Source organism: Sabethes cyaneus, chromosome 1, assembly GCF_943734655.1.
Source record: "Sabethes cyaneus chromosome 1, idSabCyanKW18_F2, whole genome shotgun sequence".
Classification (NCBI taxonomy): domain Eukaryota; kingdom Metazoa; phylum Arthropoda; class Insecta; order Diptera; family Culicidae; genus Sabethes; species Sabethes cyaneus.
In genome coordinates, this window is record NC_071353.1 from 3,416,433 (window position 1) to 3,435,166 (window position 18,734).

The window sequence follows — 18,734 nt, forward strand, 5'->3', positions numbered from 1 at the left end:
CATTCATTTGACAGTACCGTCTCAGTCAAGCAGAATTTGAAAAAGTTATATACGGGACGATTGAAGAACTGGTAATTATCTACAATTTTCTGAAAAAAGTAGGGCTGTATCTTTCGTGTTTACGATGCTACAATGCTAGTAGCCAAGTGAACGTTCAGCTACTAATAAGCTTCTAGTATTGTAGCACCGTAACTACAAAAGATACAGGAAAGCTTTATTCAGCAACATTGTAGATAATAACCTGTTCTACAAATGTCCCATATAAAACTTACATTTTGCTTGGCTGAGACGGTCAAATGTCAAATGAATGTAAATTGAATCAAAGTGATCGTGCTATCCCTGTTCAGTCTAAGTCGTCTAAGAGCTATCTAAAAGCCTTAAAAGTTTAGTTTGAAAGTCTAAAAATCGTCTGGAAGTCGAAAAGTTATTTAAATGGCTGAAAGTCGTCTAAAAGTCGTCGATAGGTGTAATGATCGTCTAAATGTCGTTTAAGTTGGGACTAGAAGTTTAATTGGGACTGAAAGTCCCAATAAGATAATTAACTTCATTAGAAGTGCTGTGCCCAATTGGGATAACTGTGTATACTGAGTATTGACAACCACTCGAATCGAAATTTCGTTGAAAACTCGTATACAAGACGATAGTCTAAAAGCCTAAGAATTGCCTAAATGTGTGAAAGTCGTCTTAAAGTCTAAAAGTTGTCTAAAGATTTAATAATTGTTTGAAAGTTTTAAAGTTGTCTAAAAATCTCGAAATCATCTGAATATCTAGAAGTCGTTTGACTGGTGTCTAAATGTTGTCAAAAATCGTATAAAAGTCGTCTGACGGTTGTCTAAAGTTCAATATTTTCAGAAACCAATAAACTGGACCTTCAATGGGCTATGTATGGGTTAAAGATTAATGTTTCCTCTTACAATTTTACAGCTTACCTTACTCAGCAATTTCATGGAAAAAGAGTCTACTTTCTTGTTCCTGGAAATGGAGTAGACTCTTTTTCCATGAAATTGCTGAGTAAGGTAAGCTGTAAAGTTGTAAGAGGAAACATTAATCTTTAACATTTTAAGACCAGTATTTTTAAATTTGGCGTTTGCAGTGCCTCTTTCTGAGACAGGGTAGCCCCACAATTTGTTAATGGCGATTGAAATCATGGAAGTTTTTCAAGGTGTCTGTGTCCTCCAAATATTCTCTCTTGATATTAATTAGCCCCATACCGTAACCGTTTGGTTGATTCATTTTATTACTAACCTGCATCGGTTGTTCGGCTGCTCCTAATTTATTAATTTTTTAACGATTAACTGACACATCAAGGCCATAGAAAAAGTATTATTTACAAACTCTAATCTACACGATATGATAACACCAACAAGTCTAACACTAAACGAAAGATGTTTGAAAAAAAAAATGAAAACTATTTCTTATACTTATTGTTTTGCTAAACAAACGAGAAAAAGAAAACTTATCAAGCAAAAAAACCGAAACGAGTGCAGTATTTCATAATGGATGAGATGGGCAAATATATTTCTTAGGCGGAGATGACAGCGACGACACTCTCTCCCCCTTCTGTGGGGGCATCAGTAGGAGGTTATAAATGATGGAGGGAATATAAGGGTCATAGACGGTAGTGGGGAGTTTTGAGATGAGCGAAAATTGTTTTTCGGTTCAGACAGAGGGTTGGTTGGTGGGGAAAGCGTTTATCACCTTTTCCGAGGGCAGCGTCCGGACGCAGTTGTGCACCAGATCGTAGTTGGGAGGGTAAACACCCGATAATTGTGCGTCGCGTTCAGTCCTGAGTGTCGTCGTCGTCGCTGCTGCTGCTGCTGCTGCAATCCTCGACGGAGGCGGTGTTGTTGTTGTTGTTGGCAATGATGATGGCAGTGCAATATTTGACTGTCTAGTTGTTTGGTGGTGTTTAAGGTGGTCAAGGTGCTGGTGGTGGTGGAAATTTTTGCTGGTGTGATTGTGCTGGTGCGTGTCCTGTGAACAACAATTCCCGCGGTAAGCCATTTGGTGCGTGCCGTCGACAGCAAGGCGTGTTTTTGCGTACATTTTTTGTTTTGTTTTTTTTATTGTAGTTTTGTTTGGTGGTGGTGACGTGACATTTGTTAAACAACGTAAAAAGAAAGAAATAAGAACAAAACCGAAAATATAAAATTAGTGCAAACTTGTGGTATTTCACAGAGATTTTGTTGTTTTTTTATATTCAAAATAAATAATTAGCTAAATCGGACAAAAGCACAAGCATCCGGACTACGGGTGGAATAACGACCGCTAAGCAACCGGTAGCAAATTAAAGAAACACTAAACAGCATTAATGAAACCAACACATGCCGCACACAGAAGGATCACTTATCTAAATGTGATTCAGACAGCGGAAAGCGTCTCGTTGGGTTGTTATCCGATGTGATGAATGGGCCAAGAAGCGGAAAACACGGTGGAAAAAGGGTTATTGTTTGATGTAGGTTTTTGCCAGTTGCTAATTCGTGTTTGCCTCTGGACAGCTGAACACGATGGTCCTTCTTCTTTTTTTTGCTGCCATAAACAAGCGTAAAATGATGTAATTTAATTAATTACCCTTCTGCAGCGGTAACTTAGCGAAAGAGAGTTACATCAGTGTGCAACCTAAGTTAAAATGCTTTTGTGTTTAAAGGTGTGTGAACATTTAAAAAAGTTTATAAATATAGAGTAAATCTTCCTCAAGACAAGCACACTTCAACCAGTCAATGGCAAGCAAGTGGAAGTGCACGGCGTCTAACAACCGCAAAAGCCCATTCTACCTGAAAATCACCAATTAAAGCGATTAGCGAGAACAAAGTAGCACCCGAACGGGTCATGCAAATTAAACATAATCCGCAGCATAGCAAACAATCCCCACAGTGGCAGCAGCAGCACCATATCTGCACACCGACCGTGACGACATCGGCGGCTGATGATGCTGAACAACTGCTGCAGATACGCTGCCCTCCCCGGTGTCAATGACGGTGCGGACGGTGGCAGCGTTGCCAGACTTTGCAGAGGAAAAATCTGAATCTTTATCACCGGAGAAAAGGTTACTCTTTCATCTGTTCGTCGTCTTTTGGTCCTCCGTTTGCTGCCTTTCCGTCATTCGTATGTCATATTTTCGATATATGTGAGTAATTCTCGCTGAAACGGGGCCACTACTGACACGAGGTCTTCAAATATTAGAACTTTTGCGCTTAATTGGTTGAAAATGGTTAAAAAATAAGAATTACACTTTGGATACCTCGAAATAGTGGACCCCTCGTGCGCCAGGGGCCTAACAGGTTCAAAAAAAGTTGAATTTTGAGCATACCTTGAGATCTACAGAGAATTAATTGCTACAGAGAATTAATTGTTTTATTCAGTTGATGCCATTGCACATATAATGTTATGAATGTTTCTTGTAGAATTTTTTCTCAGCTTTCCAATGGTGGTCTTAAAATGAAAATCGGTTGGGGGACTCATGTTGAAAACGACGATTGTTTGATAAAATTCAATATGGCGACCAAATCCGAGATGGCCGCCAAAAAAAGATTTACTCCATTTGAAAGCCCTGTTCTTTTTCTTTACAGAACCGGGCCATTTGTTACTTGTTTCATGGCAAATTTATGAAATATCACATGATATAGATCTCAAGGTTTGCTCAAAATTCAACTTTTTTGAACCTGTTAGACCCCTTGGGGCACGAGGGGTCCACTTTTTCGAGGTATCAAAAGTGTAAGTCTTATTTTTTAACCATCTTCAACCAATTAAGCGCAAAAGTTCCAATATTGGAAGACCTCGTATCAGTAGTGGCCTCGTTTCAGCGAGAATTACTCATTGTCTTTTTGTTGCTATTTACGTACCGTTTTACGTCGTTTTGTTTGCTTGCAATAAAACAAAAATATCTTTTCATCGTCTTTCTGTATATTTGCAGTCTTTTTCGCATGTTTTGTCACCTTTTGACGCTTTTTGAACGCCTTATCTGCTTTTGTAGTCGGTTTTTTGGCGTGTTTGCGGTTGTCCTTTCGTCGGCATTTTCGGTATTGTCTTTTTGCATGTTTTGTCTAGTTTTTTTATGCTTCTGAAACGATTTTTATTGTCTCTGGTTCGGCGTCTTTTTGCCATTTTTATCATATATTTAAGATATTTCCGTCGTATGTGTGTCGCTTTTTGTCCTCTCCTCTGGTTTTGGCCGAAAAAGCGACAAAATTTCGGTGGCTTTTTATCGTTTGCGTCGTTTTGCCTTTTCTGTCTTTTCGTCGTTATTTTGTCGATTTGATTTTTTTGTTATCTTTTTATCGTTTTGTCGTCGCTCTGCCGTTTTTTCCTGTTTTTTCGTCACTTTTTTGGTATATTTTCGTCGGCAGTCAACAAACAGTCAAACAAGAAAATTGTTTCATTTTTGCTGTCTTCTCGTCGTCTTTCTATCATCTTTTTAATCGTTTTGGGTCGCTGTTTTGTTCTTTTTTATCGTCTTTTCATTGTATTTTTCGCCTACACATCGTCACTTTTTCATCATTTTTCAATCGTCTTTTCGTTAACCTTTCCGGTACCTCTTCATCGCCTTTTCGTCATCCTTTTGTTATCTTCTCTTCATATAAGTCGTCTGTTTGTCATCTCTTTGCCATATTTCTGTCGTCTTTTCATGGTCTTTTTTCGACGTATTTTCGTCTACGGTTCGTCGTTCCTTGACGTTTGCTTTTGGTATATTTTGTCAGATTTTACCGATCTTTTTCGTCTTTTTTTGATTGTTTTGTCGCTATTTACGCTACTTTTCATCATCTTATTGTTGTTTTTCCGACGCCTTTTCGCCATCTTTTTGACATCTTTCCGTAGTATTTGTTATTTTTGTTGCGTCTTTTCGTCGCATTTTCGCTGCCTTTACATAGCTTCTTCGTCTCTGTTCAGCGATTTTTTGTCATATTTTATCGTCTTTCATGGCGTTTTGGATTGATCGCTTTTTTGTCGTCTTTTTCCAATTACCTTTTCGCCAGTTTGTTATGTTTCCATCGCTTTTTTGTCGCCTATTTGCTGTCTTTTTGTCGTTCTTTCGTCATCTTATTGTTGTCTTTTTTTTCGTATTCGTTGTCTTTTTGTCATCTCTTTGTCGTATTTTTTTATGCTTTCATTGTATTTTCGCTATTTGTTTGTTTTTTTGCATCCGTTTTTTTTGCTGTTATGGCATCTATTCATCGTCATTTTGTCATCTTTTCATAGATTTTTATCGTCGTTTCGTCATTTTTTTTCGTCATCGCCATTTTTTTCCCGATTTTCGTCGTTCTTTTTGCTGTTTATAAAACAAAAATGTTGAATTTTTACTGCCTTTTCGTTGTTTGTTTTTGTCGTTTGCTGTAGTGATGAATAATCTTTTCGTCGTCTTTTTTTGGATATTTTGTCGCCTTTTTGCCACTGTTTTGGCGTCTATTCATCGTATTTTTGAGATATTTCCGACTTATAATCATTGTCTTTTACCGTGTTTTCGTTAACTTATTGTTGTATTTGCACAATCCCTTAAACAATTTTTCGACAGGCCTCACTTTTGTTGTCTTTTCTTTGATTTTAGACATCTTTTCATCAATTGAAATCAAAGAAATACGTAAGTTTTCATCGTTTTTTGTTGTATTTTTTGAAGGCTTACATACTCAATAGGTTTTTAATTATCGCGTAGAAGGAGTAAAGGTAATTAGCGCAAATAAGATAAGGACCCGAGCAGGAGCGAAGAGCAAAATAATATAAAAACAATATCAAACTGAAGTATAATGCAATATTTTGTTATTGAATAGCTATGGAGATATATTGACAACACATTTTGTTATTGAGCAGATATTTAAAACATTCGTTTTAAGTTGAGTTTAATAACTGATTTTGTTATCATATCTTATTATGACCTTAAAATGATATTCGATATATTTATTAAAAAAAAATTTGATGATTAAAGAGATTTTAAATTATAAATATTTTATGAAAGGATTTTTTGATATGTCATATGCTACTGCAGTTGTTATTCAATACCTTAATAATACTAAAATATGTTATTCCAAACTCTGAATACAGTTATGTTATTGCTTTGTTATTCAAATAACATAAGTAGTTATTCTTTTAGCCTTAAAGGAGCAAACTTTTGATATTATTTTTTGTTATTTTACCAACTATGTCAGCCAAAACAAGACCAAATTTTGATACGAGTTTTCGATTTCCATAACACATTGTGATATTATTTTGCTCTTTGCTCCTGCTCGGGGATTCCAGCTACTAGGTTATAAAAATTAACCTTATTCATTCGACAGTAGTGAAGTTCTATCGAACTACAGAAATTTTATTATTAACTGTTAATATGTTCGAAGAAATGGATACGAAAATATTTGACTTGTCTCCCGTATTTTAACCAGAAAAATGTTATTATTAATAAAAATTTACTACGATTAGCCAATCTGGGAGACCGAGCTAAAGCGAGAGAGTGAAGAATATCATGTCATCAACGCATTTAACGGTTCTGTTAGCCGTTAAAGTGAAAATTGCAAGTTCGAATTGACAGCATCGCAGCATTAAAGTAAATCTTCCCTTTTTAATTCATTAGGTTCGTTAGAGTAGTAAACTCCTTTTACAATTCTGTTCGCTTCTTTCTCTCAGAAGAACTCTGCAAGAAACATTCATAAGAAAAGCAAAGAAAGGCCTAGGTGATACATTCCGTTATCGAAACTTGACCTTCTGTTTTTATACGGCAGACTTCGCAGCCAGCTGTTAGGGTACAGGGCAATTGCAGGGCCAGTTGCTACAGTCCTATTGACTCTAACAGCATCTCCCAGTCGAGATTCGAACATACGACGACTGGCTTATTTCAGGCCAGCATCATACCTCGAAGCCAACTGGTTGGCAACATTCATATTGGCTTTTAAAAAACAAAGGTAAGTTTTTCGGGATATTGATCACTTGAATGTATTTTCAATCTTTACCATAAAGTGGATGAAAATCCGTAAATACAAGCAATTGATCCGTAGGTCCGTAGAAAATTTCTAAATCCGTAGAACTACGGACAAATCCGTAGATCTGGCAGCACTGGCACGGTGGTGGTGGCGCATGGATTGGTGGAAAATTAACCGTGACTAAACGGTGCACCCGACCGACCGGCCGATAGACAACGGGCCGGCAGAGTGGTGCTGCCATGCAGCCGGACGGGACAACTTATGAGCCCACTCAGACTCATGTGGCGAGATGATGTTCCGTTCATTAATCCCAGGTGAGGGATAAACAAATTATCCTGCCGCATATCGCCGAGCTGCATCCGGTCCCCGCCAGGCCGGTGGGTGGTGTCCGGCTGGGCTCTCTTAAGTGTTATCGTTCGGTCTTCGGTATTTGCCCTGGACTGACGGCAGGTGAATAATACAGTAGGTCAGCCCAGTACTGCGAAGATTAATATGATTTTGCGGCAATTAATTAGGATGGAATTCAATTATTTTCCAAAAAAGGGACATCTTGTGGTTAGTAATTTTAAAGGCTATGATCTCAAAAGCACATTGAATGGACGTGCTATATCTTTTTGCTCCATTCAGCGATGCATATGAAAGTTCACTATTATACAGGACGACCATAAAATTTGAAACTGGTGAATGTCGAACTATCGAAAATAACTCGTGAAAGTTGAAATTCTAGACTTTTCCGCTTTGAATAGCAAGAAGGTATTTTTTTTTTGTTGAGCTCCCTAGCGAGTCGCTTTTTCTATCTTTTTCGAGTAGGATACCAGTCAAGGGTACAGCAGAGGAGGTGGCATTTCAGTCGAGAGGTGTTCATCCGAAAAAAGGACGACGATAAGACGGATGACAGGAACTGGGAGCTGAAATTTCTGCCGATACGAACAAAATAGGTATTATATAAGTAAAAACTCAGCATCCTTAACTAATCCTTTCTCAGTAATCTAATCTTTGTGTTGAAATTAGTACCTTTTGTTCAAAATTTAGATAGAAGTTTATATATTTTAAATGGTAATCACAAAGTAAATCTCAATAGAACCCAGCATTTTAAAATTATTTCATCGGTATGTTTCTCTTTTCAACGCAGCAGGGAATGTTCGCATTTCGCATTTAGCTCGCAAGCTTTCGTTGGTTCAAAAAACAAAAAAAAGACGGTTAGTCATTGAGCCATCATCATCGAAACTAAAGAGTTTGCAAACCGCCAGTTCGCTCGGTTCTCCTACCACTGGCAGAACTTCACACAGCAGCGCACTCAACCGAGCGCAACGAGGAGGCAAAGGACGGTTTAATTCAACAGACTGTGATAGCTTTTGCAAGCTGCAGCCCCGGCCGAACGGACGACGGACAGTGCTTTCAGGAATCACAGCAGAATAAATCCGATCCCATTCATTGATGTACTGCAAGCCGCATTATGCGGTTCACCGGACATTCGGTCGCTGCCAGCGGCAGTCGAATGGCGCCCTGATTGGACCGCGCTGACTGGCTACTGCGCGGGCCCGGTCGGTCGGCGTGTCGTGTATGTCGGTGTGTGATCACTATCCTCTGATGAGCCACAGGGCGAGATTCCGGTTTGCGGATCGGTTGATGACTGCTCTTAATTGAAGCGAAAAGCCGATGCTTACCATTAGTGGATGTCCTGACTGAATCAATCGCAACTGATGCTTGTAATGGCGACAAACAAACATGATGTAGGTCACAATTTGCAGTCCCGCTGGAGCTAATATAAATTGAAGGGGCATTTTTTTACCCTCGCTTTCGGTCCACGAGCCGTTGTTGAGATGAGTTGAGGTGCGATAACAACTCAGAGCATAACATTGGGTTTTCAATATATTTCAATTATTAACTCCGCCTGCAATGACGCATCCCTAGAGTACCATTTTCATACGAGCTTGAAACTATTAAGAATCAGGACAGGAATCCTAAAGCCGCTAAAAACGAGAATGGTTTTAATCGCTGTTATCCTTGACTATTCGTTAAAGACAGTATAGACGCTCCACGACGGGTCAGATGTTTACCCTGCATCAGTTGCTAGACAAGTTCCGGTAGTACAACTTGATCACTCATCATCTGTTTGTGGGCTTTGAGGCGGTGTAACATTCAGTCATACAAAATAAGCTGTTGCAGTTAGTGTCAGAACATGCTTTCCCGATGAAAGTAGTTACGCTGATTCATACAATGCTGAATGGGTCAAAATCAAGCGTTAGAATAGCTGGTGAACCACAGCCGCCTTCGTGACATTGGATAGTCTGAAGCAAGGGGATGCGCTCTCTAACTTGCTATTCAACATTGCCTTGCAATGCAATACGAAGAGCAAACGTGAAAAGGAACGGGACTAACAATACGAACTCTCACATGCTTCTTACTAGGGAATAAATGTGCTTTCATGAAGAACGAACATTGGAAGGACTGGGCAAAATGATATGCAAACAATGATAAATAATTGACTGTCCAGGTGGGACTTGAACCCACAACTCTCAATCTCACGGCGAGTGCGATAGCATTACACCACCGGACAGTTTATCAACAGGGAGCCTGATAACACTATTATTTTTCGCACTTCTAGTTCGTTCGATCTTCACTCACATGTTATCCAGCGAAGAGTATTGTTTTGAATGACTGTTTTCCTCAGAATTCCGATGTGATCTCAAAATTAAAATTGGACGGGGGGCTCATGGTAAAAAAGACAATTTTTCCATAAAATTCATATGGCGGATATGGCGACCATATCCAAGATGGCCGCCAATTTTTTCAGCTTATTTAAATGCCCTACCTTTCCTCTTTACAAAACCGTGTCGTTTGTTGTTCATTTTATTCATTGCAAATTTTGGAAATGTCACAATAATTATATGAGAATTGTGTACTTTGCTACAGATAACTGGATGTTTCATCTAGTTAATGCCAATGCACACCCAATTTTATGAATATTTTTTTATAGAATTTTTTCTCAGCTTTCCAATGGTGGTCTTAAAATGAAAACCGGCTCATGGTGAAAACGGCGATTTTTTGATAAAATCCAATATGGCGACCAAATTTAAGATGGACGCCAAAAAGTTGTTTACTCCATCTGAATGCTCTGTTCTTCGACTTTACAAAAGCATGCCATTTGTTAGTTGTTTCGTTGCAAATTTAGGGAATATCACATGACAGAGATCTCTAGGTTTGCTCAAAATTCAACTTTTTTTTGAAACTTTCGGGCCTCTTGGCGAACGAGGGGTTCACTGATTCGAGGTTATAAGAGACGGATTTCACGCCAACTCGTCTATGGGGTTGGTAGCACCCTCTCAGATTTCAATGAAATTTTATGTGTGTAAAGAATTCATGTAAATAAACAGCTTTGCATACTTAGTTTTTCGAAAATTGGTCTGGACTAACTTTCGGAAAGGGCATTATTTTTTTTCTCTTTTTTAATATTGTAAAAAATATAACTAGAAAGTTATAGGACCTACAAAAAAATGAACTATGGGTTACTTTTAGAAAATCTTCTGAATTTTCATAAAAAATACTGAAAAAAATGAAAATTAATTTCTACACTGAGAAAAAAGCATTTTAAAAACTAAAAATCGATTTTCCAAAAAAGGCCGTCTCGGAAATTGATGAATTTTTTTTTTTGAAGATAAATAATTATACGGACTACAATTCTTCCATACATCACAAAATGGGCATATTTAAGGTAAAAAGTTTTTCTAACAAAAACTGTTTCCGGAGAAAAGGTATTTCAGTATTTTCGAAAATTATAGCACCTGCAAAAAATTATGTATGGGTGACTTTTACAAAGCTGTCTGAATTTTCATAAACAAATACTGAAAAAAAATAAAAATCATTTTTACACTGGGAAAAAAAGTTATCTTAAAAACTAAAATTACATTTTCTTAAAAAGCACATCTCGGAAATTGATGGAATTTGTTTTGAAGGTAGATATTTATATGGCCTACAAGTCTTTTATGTATTGCAAAATGGACATATTTAGGGGTTAAAATTTCTAACAATGGCCTTTTTCAGAAAATCGATTTTTAGTTTTTAAAATGCTTTTTTTTTCAGTGTAGAAAATAATTTTTATTTTTGTCAGTATTTTTTTAGAAAAATTCAGAAGATTTTATAAAAGTAAGCCATAGATCATTTTTTGTAGGTCTTATAGTTTTCTAGTTATATCTTTTATATTAAAAAAAAGAGAAAAAAATTAAGCCCTTTGCAAAAGTTAGTCTAGACCAATTTTCGAAAAACTAAGACCGTGAACGATTTCGCGAAATTTTTAACATTAAAATGGACATATTTAGGGGTTAAAAATTTTTCTAACAATGAACTTTTTTAGAAAATCGATTTTTAGTTTTTAAAATGCTTTTTTCTCAGTGCAGAAAATATTTTTTATTTTTTTCTGTATTTTTTTATGAAACTTCAGAAGATTTTATAAAACTAAACCATAGATCATTTTTTTGTAGGTCTTATAGTTTTCGAGTCCACTAATTTACGAAATTGGTCGAGTAGACCAATTTTCGAAAAACTAAGGCTGTGAACAATTTCGCGAAATTTTTAACTTTTTAGTTAAAATTTGACAGTTCAATGGTTATTTGTCTTCGAGTTGTTAAAATCAGTTCAGAATGCGAACCATTTCATATTTGACAGATTGATAGTTGCTTCTCTCAATGAGAGCATATATAAGGTGAGGATGAAGATATGTTTCTGTAACAGCGAAATAATTTATTCAGTCCAGGTTGGAATTGGATGAATTATTGGTGTTCATTTGCTCCTATTTGATAGATAAAATTTATCTCATTTCATTTCGGGTTAAATAAACAAATTTGTTATATGTTAAACATCCATACATTGGTGAAAAAAAAAATTCAGGGAAAAATCAGTGAAACACATCGAAGCTCTTTCCCCACCTGTGGCATATCTCATTGGCTCTTAGAAGCGAACCATCGAACTGTCAAAACTAACCATGCTCCCGAGCATGGTTATTTTCGAAAAACCATTGAACTGTCAAATTTTAACCAAAAAGTTAAAAATTTAGCCAAATGGTTCACAGCCTAAGCACAGACAAACAGATATAACACTCGTTATCCATTCTTCGTACCGATTAAACCGTCATTTCAAATTTGGGCTTAGCTAGGAATGTCTCCGTTTTGGTCAACGTGGCGCTTTTTGACGAAAGAAGGGGAATGTCCCATAAAAAATACTTGCTACTTCGAGGAATACCCATGTTGCTATTTGATATTTGGGAATGTCAGTCATAGGTGGTGCTAGTGTTCAGGCTAAATGTGAGGTACGATAATTTTTGTTGATTTTTCTTCCAAGAGTTATGTCTGTTTGTCTGTGGTCTAAGTATGCAAAGATGTTTATCTACATGAACTCTTTACACATTATTTTTTAACCATTTTCAACCAATCAAGTGCAAAAGTTCCGATTTTTGAAAACTACGTGTCATTAGTGGCGAAAGAAATCGAACGAAGCTGGACGAAATTTACCATAGCGTTAACCGTAGTTTAATGGTGATAAACCGTAAAATCTAAGGTAAATTTCGAGCGATTTCGCAAAATTTCGGTAATCATGAAATTTCACGGACAAACCGACAAAAAACGGACATCGATATTTGTGACGAAATTTAAAATTTAACCTTAATGTCTGCTGCAAAGTTTCTTCGCTTTTTACACACTTGAAAAATTCGGTGAAATTTATCGAAATTTCAACAGCCGAACGTTCGGTAAAAATGTCAATAGTGCATATAAACGTTAGCGGATCTTTGGTAATGTTTGGTAACATAAAAAAATTTACACAACACACAACACATTTACACAACAGTCGGCTGCTAAGATTTCGGCAAATTTTTACCGAATCCGGTGCTTTTTTTAAGTGTGTATTGCGGAGTTTTCACCTATTTAGAATCCCACGCGAAAATTATTAGCGTGGTTATTTTCTGCGTTTGCCACACATGTTGCAATTTAGCAATTTGAACCATCAGTTTTTCGTTTTTGCCTCCCCACTGCAGCCCTCCTTGCTTGAGAAGCATATTTTCCATGTATTTAGTAAGTACGAAAGAAAGTGGCTATCTCTTAAGGGAAAAAAGTTACGGAGCGAAACTTGCGGGTACCCCCTTAATATTCTTTTTTTTCGTCACATATCTCTTTTATTTCAACTCTTATAATCATGAGATGTGTTACAAAGTTGTATACAATGCTAATTTGCATATTTTTGTAGAATATGTGGAAACTCTTCAATCGCCAGTTTTCAAGTCGTTTAAATTTTTACTGAAAAGTTATTTTCCCATCTGTTGTGTTATCCATTTAAACCCCAATTTTCGCTACTAACATAAGTAAGCAGGCTCCGGCAGCCTTTCTCTGCCAGGAAAAAATGTAATATCGGAAGAGATAATTAGTGTAATGGGTGAGCAGTGATTGAAGGATGCGCTAGCAGACGTTCAGTCTTGCTCCTCATTCTCATCCACATCGCCGGCTCATTGTCGAAAGTTACGGAAGTAATCGTCATAATAAGATTCGAACCTGAAAATCCTGCGAAGCAAGCACGGGATTAAGTACTGGACTTTTTTTACCACAATAGATCAAAATAATGGTCGCAGTGGTCAAACATTCCGACAAAAAAAATTAAAAGTACTGGCTCAATCTGACAGACCACGGGAATCGGAGCAGTAGCAGTGGAGAAAAGCCGATCTCAAAAAAGCAAGGAATCTATGTCTCCGAAAGCGAGCGACACTGAATGCGCGGAAGCAATCCGCCCGTGGAGGTGGAGGTCTACAGGTTAAACCGACAAGCGTCCAATGGACTCCACTATAGGGAGGCCGTCGGATAGATCAGAGCTGGGAATTTCTCTGAGAACTATCCTAGCATAGAACTCACGATGGACTCAACTAGGATTCAGGATGCACAATGAATAGCCAAAGATCAAAAATTCTTCTTTCTATTTCGTTCAGCTAGAAGATTGTTGAACGCAATTTTGCATTCATTCGGATTGACAATCATGATTCGCAGATGATTCTTTCCAGCACAATCTTTTGATTCATATGACTTCAATTGTGAACCTCGATATCGATACAACAGTTGCGATCTTTTGGAATAATTCCGGTTCTGTTTGTTGTCATTCGACAATTCATTGAATGAAATATTTAGTTAGAATAACTAATAGCTTCTTATTAGTTTACCCAAACAGAACAATTCAGCAATTGAAATACAAAAAGTTCTTCTAAAAGCACTGAAATTTATTTACAAAATTGTAAAATAAAACCCAGAAACGATGGAACTCATTCCACCGTTGCTTGCTTCCAGCACATATCGGATCACTGGCTGTCAACTTAAGTTGCAAAACATCACCATAATATGTGACATTGTCGCATCTGGAATTCAACCGCCGCCGCCGGTTCATCCATCTAGACAGACCATCCGCATAATCGTACTGATCCGTCAGTCGTACCAGGATTGAAATAAAGAGGATGCTAGTCATACGTTTCATCTGTCTTTGGGGGCGTCGAAAGAGAGAGAGACTAGTCTCCTGACTGAGCATCCAGCATCCAACGAGCTTCTTGGAATATATGTTTAGCAGGGTTTGCGTGGGCAGAGACGCGCGAACACAGTGTAAAAGATGTAACATGTCACAATAAAATGTCTCGACATGTCTTTGTTTGAGATTGTTAAAATTTCACTCGAATTGATTTGATTGCGTGTATTTTTGGAAACTTCACGCTTCTGTTTTTTTTTGTTACAGTGTAACAGTGTGAAGATAAGTTGAAAGACAAAACGAAAAGCTGAATGGAGCCGGCGTAGAAAAATTGAAAACATTTATGTGGCACTCCCATGGGCTTGATTCAGCCAAGATACCAAGAACCAGGCGAGTCCGGCGTGTAGAGTAGTCGGTTGGAAATTGTGCACCGTGTCGTAGATAGTGGGAAAGGAAAAAAAAACACAAATTCATTGCAATCGTAGCGAAAGTTGACGCACTGAATGAGTCAAGCGGGGATGAGTTGTAGCCAACCGGTTTCGGTTGACTCCACAAAAGTAAACTACTTTCATGATGGATGTGGAAGTTTGTGAGTGCTTCTTAGCAAGGATTATTTTTGAAAGAAATTATATAGCTTAGCAACCTCCAGCAAAAGAGATTGATTGTATAGTATAACATAAAAGCTCTTTCATTATTTCATTCTTATGCGGATTTAACCAGCCAATTTTTGGAGTCGGTGAACTGTGAAATTTTTTCAAAAAGAAAACTACTTAGAAACCGACAACAAGCTCGTAATTTTGACTAAATATTGAAATCATTTTACTGTCGAACGGTAAAAGGTACATGTATAAATTCAAAAAATAACGCTGACGCTTGGTTATTTGTTAAATTTCGATCACCGAACAGTACAAGGCGTCTTCATCGATTCCAAACAAAATGAATCACGAAAAGTTTAAAAAAAAAACATTTTCCACTTTTTTTTAATTTAAAACTCCCTCAACGTGCAGTCGAACACTACCAATGCGACCACAGTTGGCCCGGTGCCACCTGTGAAAACTGATTTGGCTAGAATTTTTTGCCACCTAAACCCAAGTAGATCGAGTCGATCGGCGGCTTCTTTCTCTATCGTGTGTGCGATGGGAAAATCCATTCATCTGCCATGGAATCACTACCGGGCGGCTTTACTGCCACGGTTGACTGCTCTTCTCGACTGGAGATGAAAGGAAAACATTCAAATATCTGCCAGTAAATTGAATTCGAAATGAAACTCGCTTTGTTCGGGGTGAGACAATGTGCGAGCAGTGCTGCCAGACGGGATCAGTGAAGGGGAGGGGAGGACGGGGAGACGTGCGATGGATTTTCTCCGATTAGTACGGTTTGTTTGTTTGCTCGGATAGAAGAGGATGAATAGAGTGTGAGCTGAAATCCGATGCCCGTGCAATTCCCTTACGCCTTATGGGAAGTGTGTAGCTGCTCGGCTCGGATACGGATCCTATCCTAACGCGACCTAAGCCGACGAGTATCTTTTCCACTTTCGTTCGCTACCCTTTTGCCGCCGTCAATAACGATTGCGCCGGGCGGAAGAAATGGGAAAACTTTTATCAGTGCAGAGTTTTTGGTGTGAGCCAGAATGTGGGTGAGAGATTTATTGGTTATCGATTTCGGATTCTTTCGTTTTCCGTGGGCTTAACGAGGACGGTTTAAGGTGTTCTACGAGTGTTTTCTTGAGAAAATTATTTCGTAAGGAATTGCTTGTTGGCACGATACGTTACTCCTGGTTGGAAAAATAAAAAACCACTGTCGTTGTAATTTAGCTTAAGCTACACGTTTCTCTCAGCAGCGGGTTCGAAGATTTATACCTTGCCAATGTCCAATCAGGGCTTGTTCTGTAGCAAAACTACACATGAACATTGCTGGACATAATTTTCATCGTTCGAAACAAACAAACTCTTCTGTGATTCTTGATGTTTTTAAAATCATCACCCTAGAAAAAGGACGATTATATTGGGTACAATAGATCATCAACTTTGTGCTTATCATTCACAAGTAGGTAACAGGATGGTGGATTGGCATCCATAGAATGTAGCAACTCACTCTTACACTGGAAATGATGATGGATAGAAGATGGATTGAGTGTGGTTGTGGTGCGTAAAAGGCTACCCGTCTTTTTGATGCGATCGAGAAAAAAACAAACAACTTACATTAGCAGGTGATTTGAAGGGTTTTCTCCTTTCAGGCGGATAATCTTATTTCGATGAGAAACGAGCGGAATCGTCTTCCGATGACGATGTGATGACGTATGTAGAAAGTTTCAGTGTTGTTAAATAAATCAGATTTTTTTTCGGTCAATTTAGCAAAGGTAAATTATCATTTCCCTATATTTGAGGATTTCTAATGATATATACTAAATGTTTATTGACAAGCGATAGAACAGTATGAGCATAGCTATGAATCTCGGCTGAGAAACATAATGGTTTCTAAATACGATATTTAACAGATCTATTCAGTTCAATACTTTAATACTTGACTAAGCATAATAAAACGGAAACAATTCTCATTTTTGTTCGTTAAAAACTTACCCTGGTGACCTTTTCCCGTGGTATTGCCGTCAAATCGCATGGAGAATCTCCGCACTGCAAAGTAAAAAAAGAAAAAAAAACACCATAAAATATGAGTCAAAATTTATTCAAATAACCTGCAGATTATCGAATACAATCGTTGTAGTTCTGTGTGGAACTTTGCATAATATTGTCGCCGGCTTTGGTTCGGTACGGTCCGGATTTAGGCAATTGCTGAATAAGACAGAGGGTCCGATATCCAAGTGGCCGTTCTCCTTCCAGGAAAGCCATCCGAAACGGATGGATCCCTGGGTGCAAATTTTCGTATTTATTTCGAACGAAAGGATGCTGCCCTGCCACACAGCCGACAATGGTGGTTCGAGGAAAGGAAATTTCAATAAATTCTAGTTTGTCGGATGAAGTGATTTCGGTAGGGTGGTTTCCGTTCTGGGGTGCAGAGCGCAATCGGAACGAGAAGGTCAGAGGAAAAATAGAGATATAAAACAGCAAACCATTTTAAGTCGTCCGCTAGTTGCCTACAGATGTGTAAAGCCAGTAGCCGGAATATGTCCGAGGGAACCTTCGACCCCTGGCGAAAAGGGATTCGGGGGCGAAGCGAACGGTCCGACGTCGTTCCATTTCTTTCTATTTTCGGGTTAGCTTTTCTTTCGCCGCCACAGGCCCAACCGGGTGCACCGGGTGAACCAATTTTCCTCTTTCCGATTGGTCTTTTTTTTTTCTTTCTCTGTTAGTTAGGTACTGCCGTGTACTGCAATATGGACTGGAGGTCAAGATGGTACTGGGTTGCACTCGGTTGTTCGCCTTGGCGGTGCGGTGGAGTTTCGAGGGAGAACGAAATCGATTTAGAGTTTTTTTTTGCTTCACTTTTACCATTTATCTGAAGCATTTCCCTTGTCTATATGCGGCCGATTCGTTTCTATTTTGGCTATAGAATGTTGGTTTAGTTGCTGATCCGTTCGTCGTATTACTGAGAATGTGATAAAATTAATGTTGAACGAAACTGCAATCGATTGTGTGAGTTATTTATGTTCCTATCATTGAATGCATTTGAAGAGCTTTGTGAGGTTGTGAGGCTTTAGATGGAAAGTTTGATTTTACGTTCTTCAAAGAGACTTATTCTTCAGTGCGATGGACTTCATAAACAATTGCTAGTGTACATGTCAATTGCAGAACCAGCACTTTAATTCTACAATGGATGGTTTGCTAGATCTTAATCGCACCATACCTTGGTTGCTTCGTGCAGTCTCTTACAATGTGTTCATTTTCGCCGCATTTCCAGCACAGATCAGATCTGTTAGGACGCTTGCAGTTCCTCGTCAGGTGACAAAATCACATGCATTTAAAGCATCTTTCCATTTCCTACGTTGTTCGAATAACGACTCTCCCCCAAGCAGCACACATTTGGCACTTTTAGTTGCAGCAACTCATTTATGATTAAAATTGGTCACAGATCGGTTACCATAACTGGTTTGTAACAACGGTGCTACCAGGGCAGTGAACACACTGACTACCCGACTTTTACTCTGTCAACTTCCAGTACCTTGCTGGCTACAGCCGTCGAAAGTCTAATCGACACCGTTAGCATACCGCAGTGTGTCCTACCCTTGCCAGATTGACATCGGAATGTCACCCACCCCGCATTGAACTTTCGGCGCGTTCAATAGCTCCCCCTCTGTTTCAGGTCTCTGCATTCGATCACTGTGTTTTGCGTTAGGGCTCCAAAGTTTACCTCATTAGCAAGTGATATCTCAATGAGCTACTTGAT

The 18,734-nt window shown here is 38.4% G+C and overlaps 1 protein-coding gene across 1 annotated transcript in view; it reads right to left on the minus strand.

The window, feature by feature from the left end:
• The window catches only part of LOC128733915 (neurexin-1), a 156,125-nt gene that overhangs the window by 88,353 nt on the left and 49,038 nt on the right, over positions 1–18,734 (minus strand). The window contains exon 4 of the mRNA XM_053827790.1: positions 16,970–17,023. Coding sequence (XP_053683765.1) covers positions 16,970–17,023 — 54 coding nt within the window. The remainder of the gene's footprint in view (positions 1–16,969; positions 17,024–18,734) is intronic.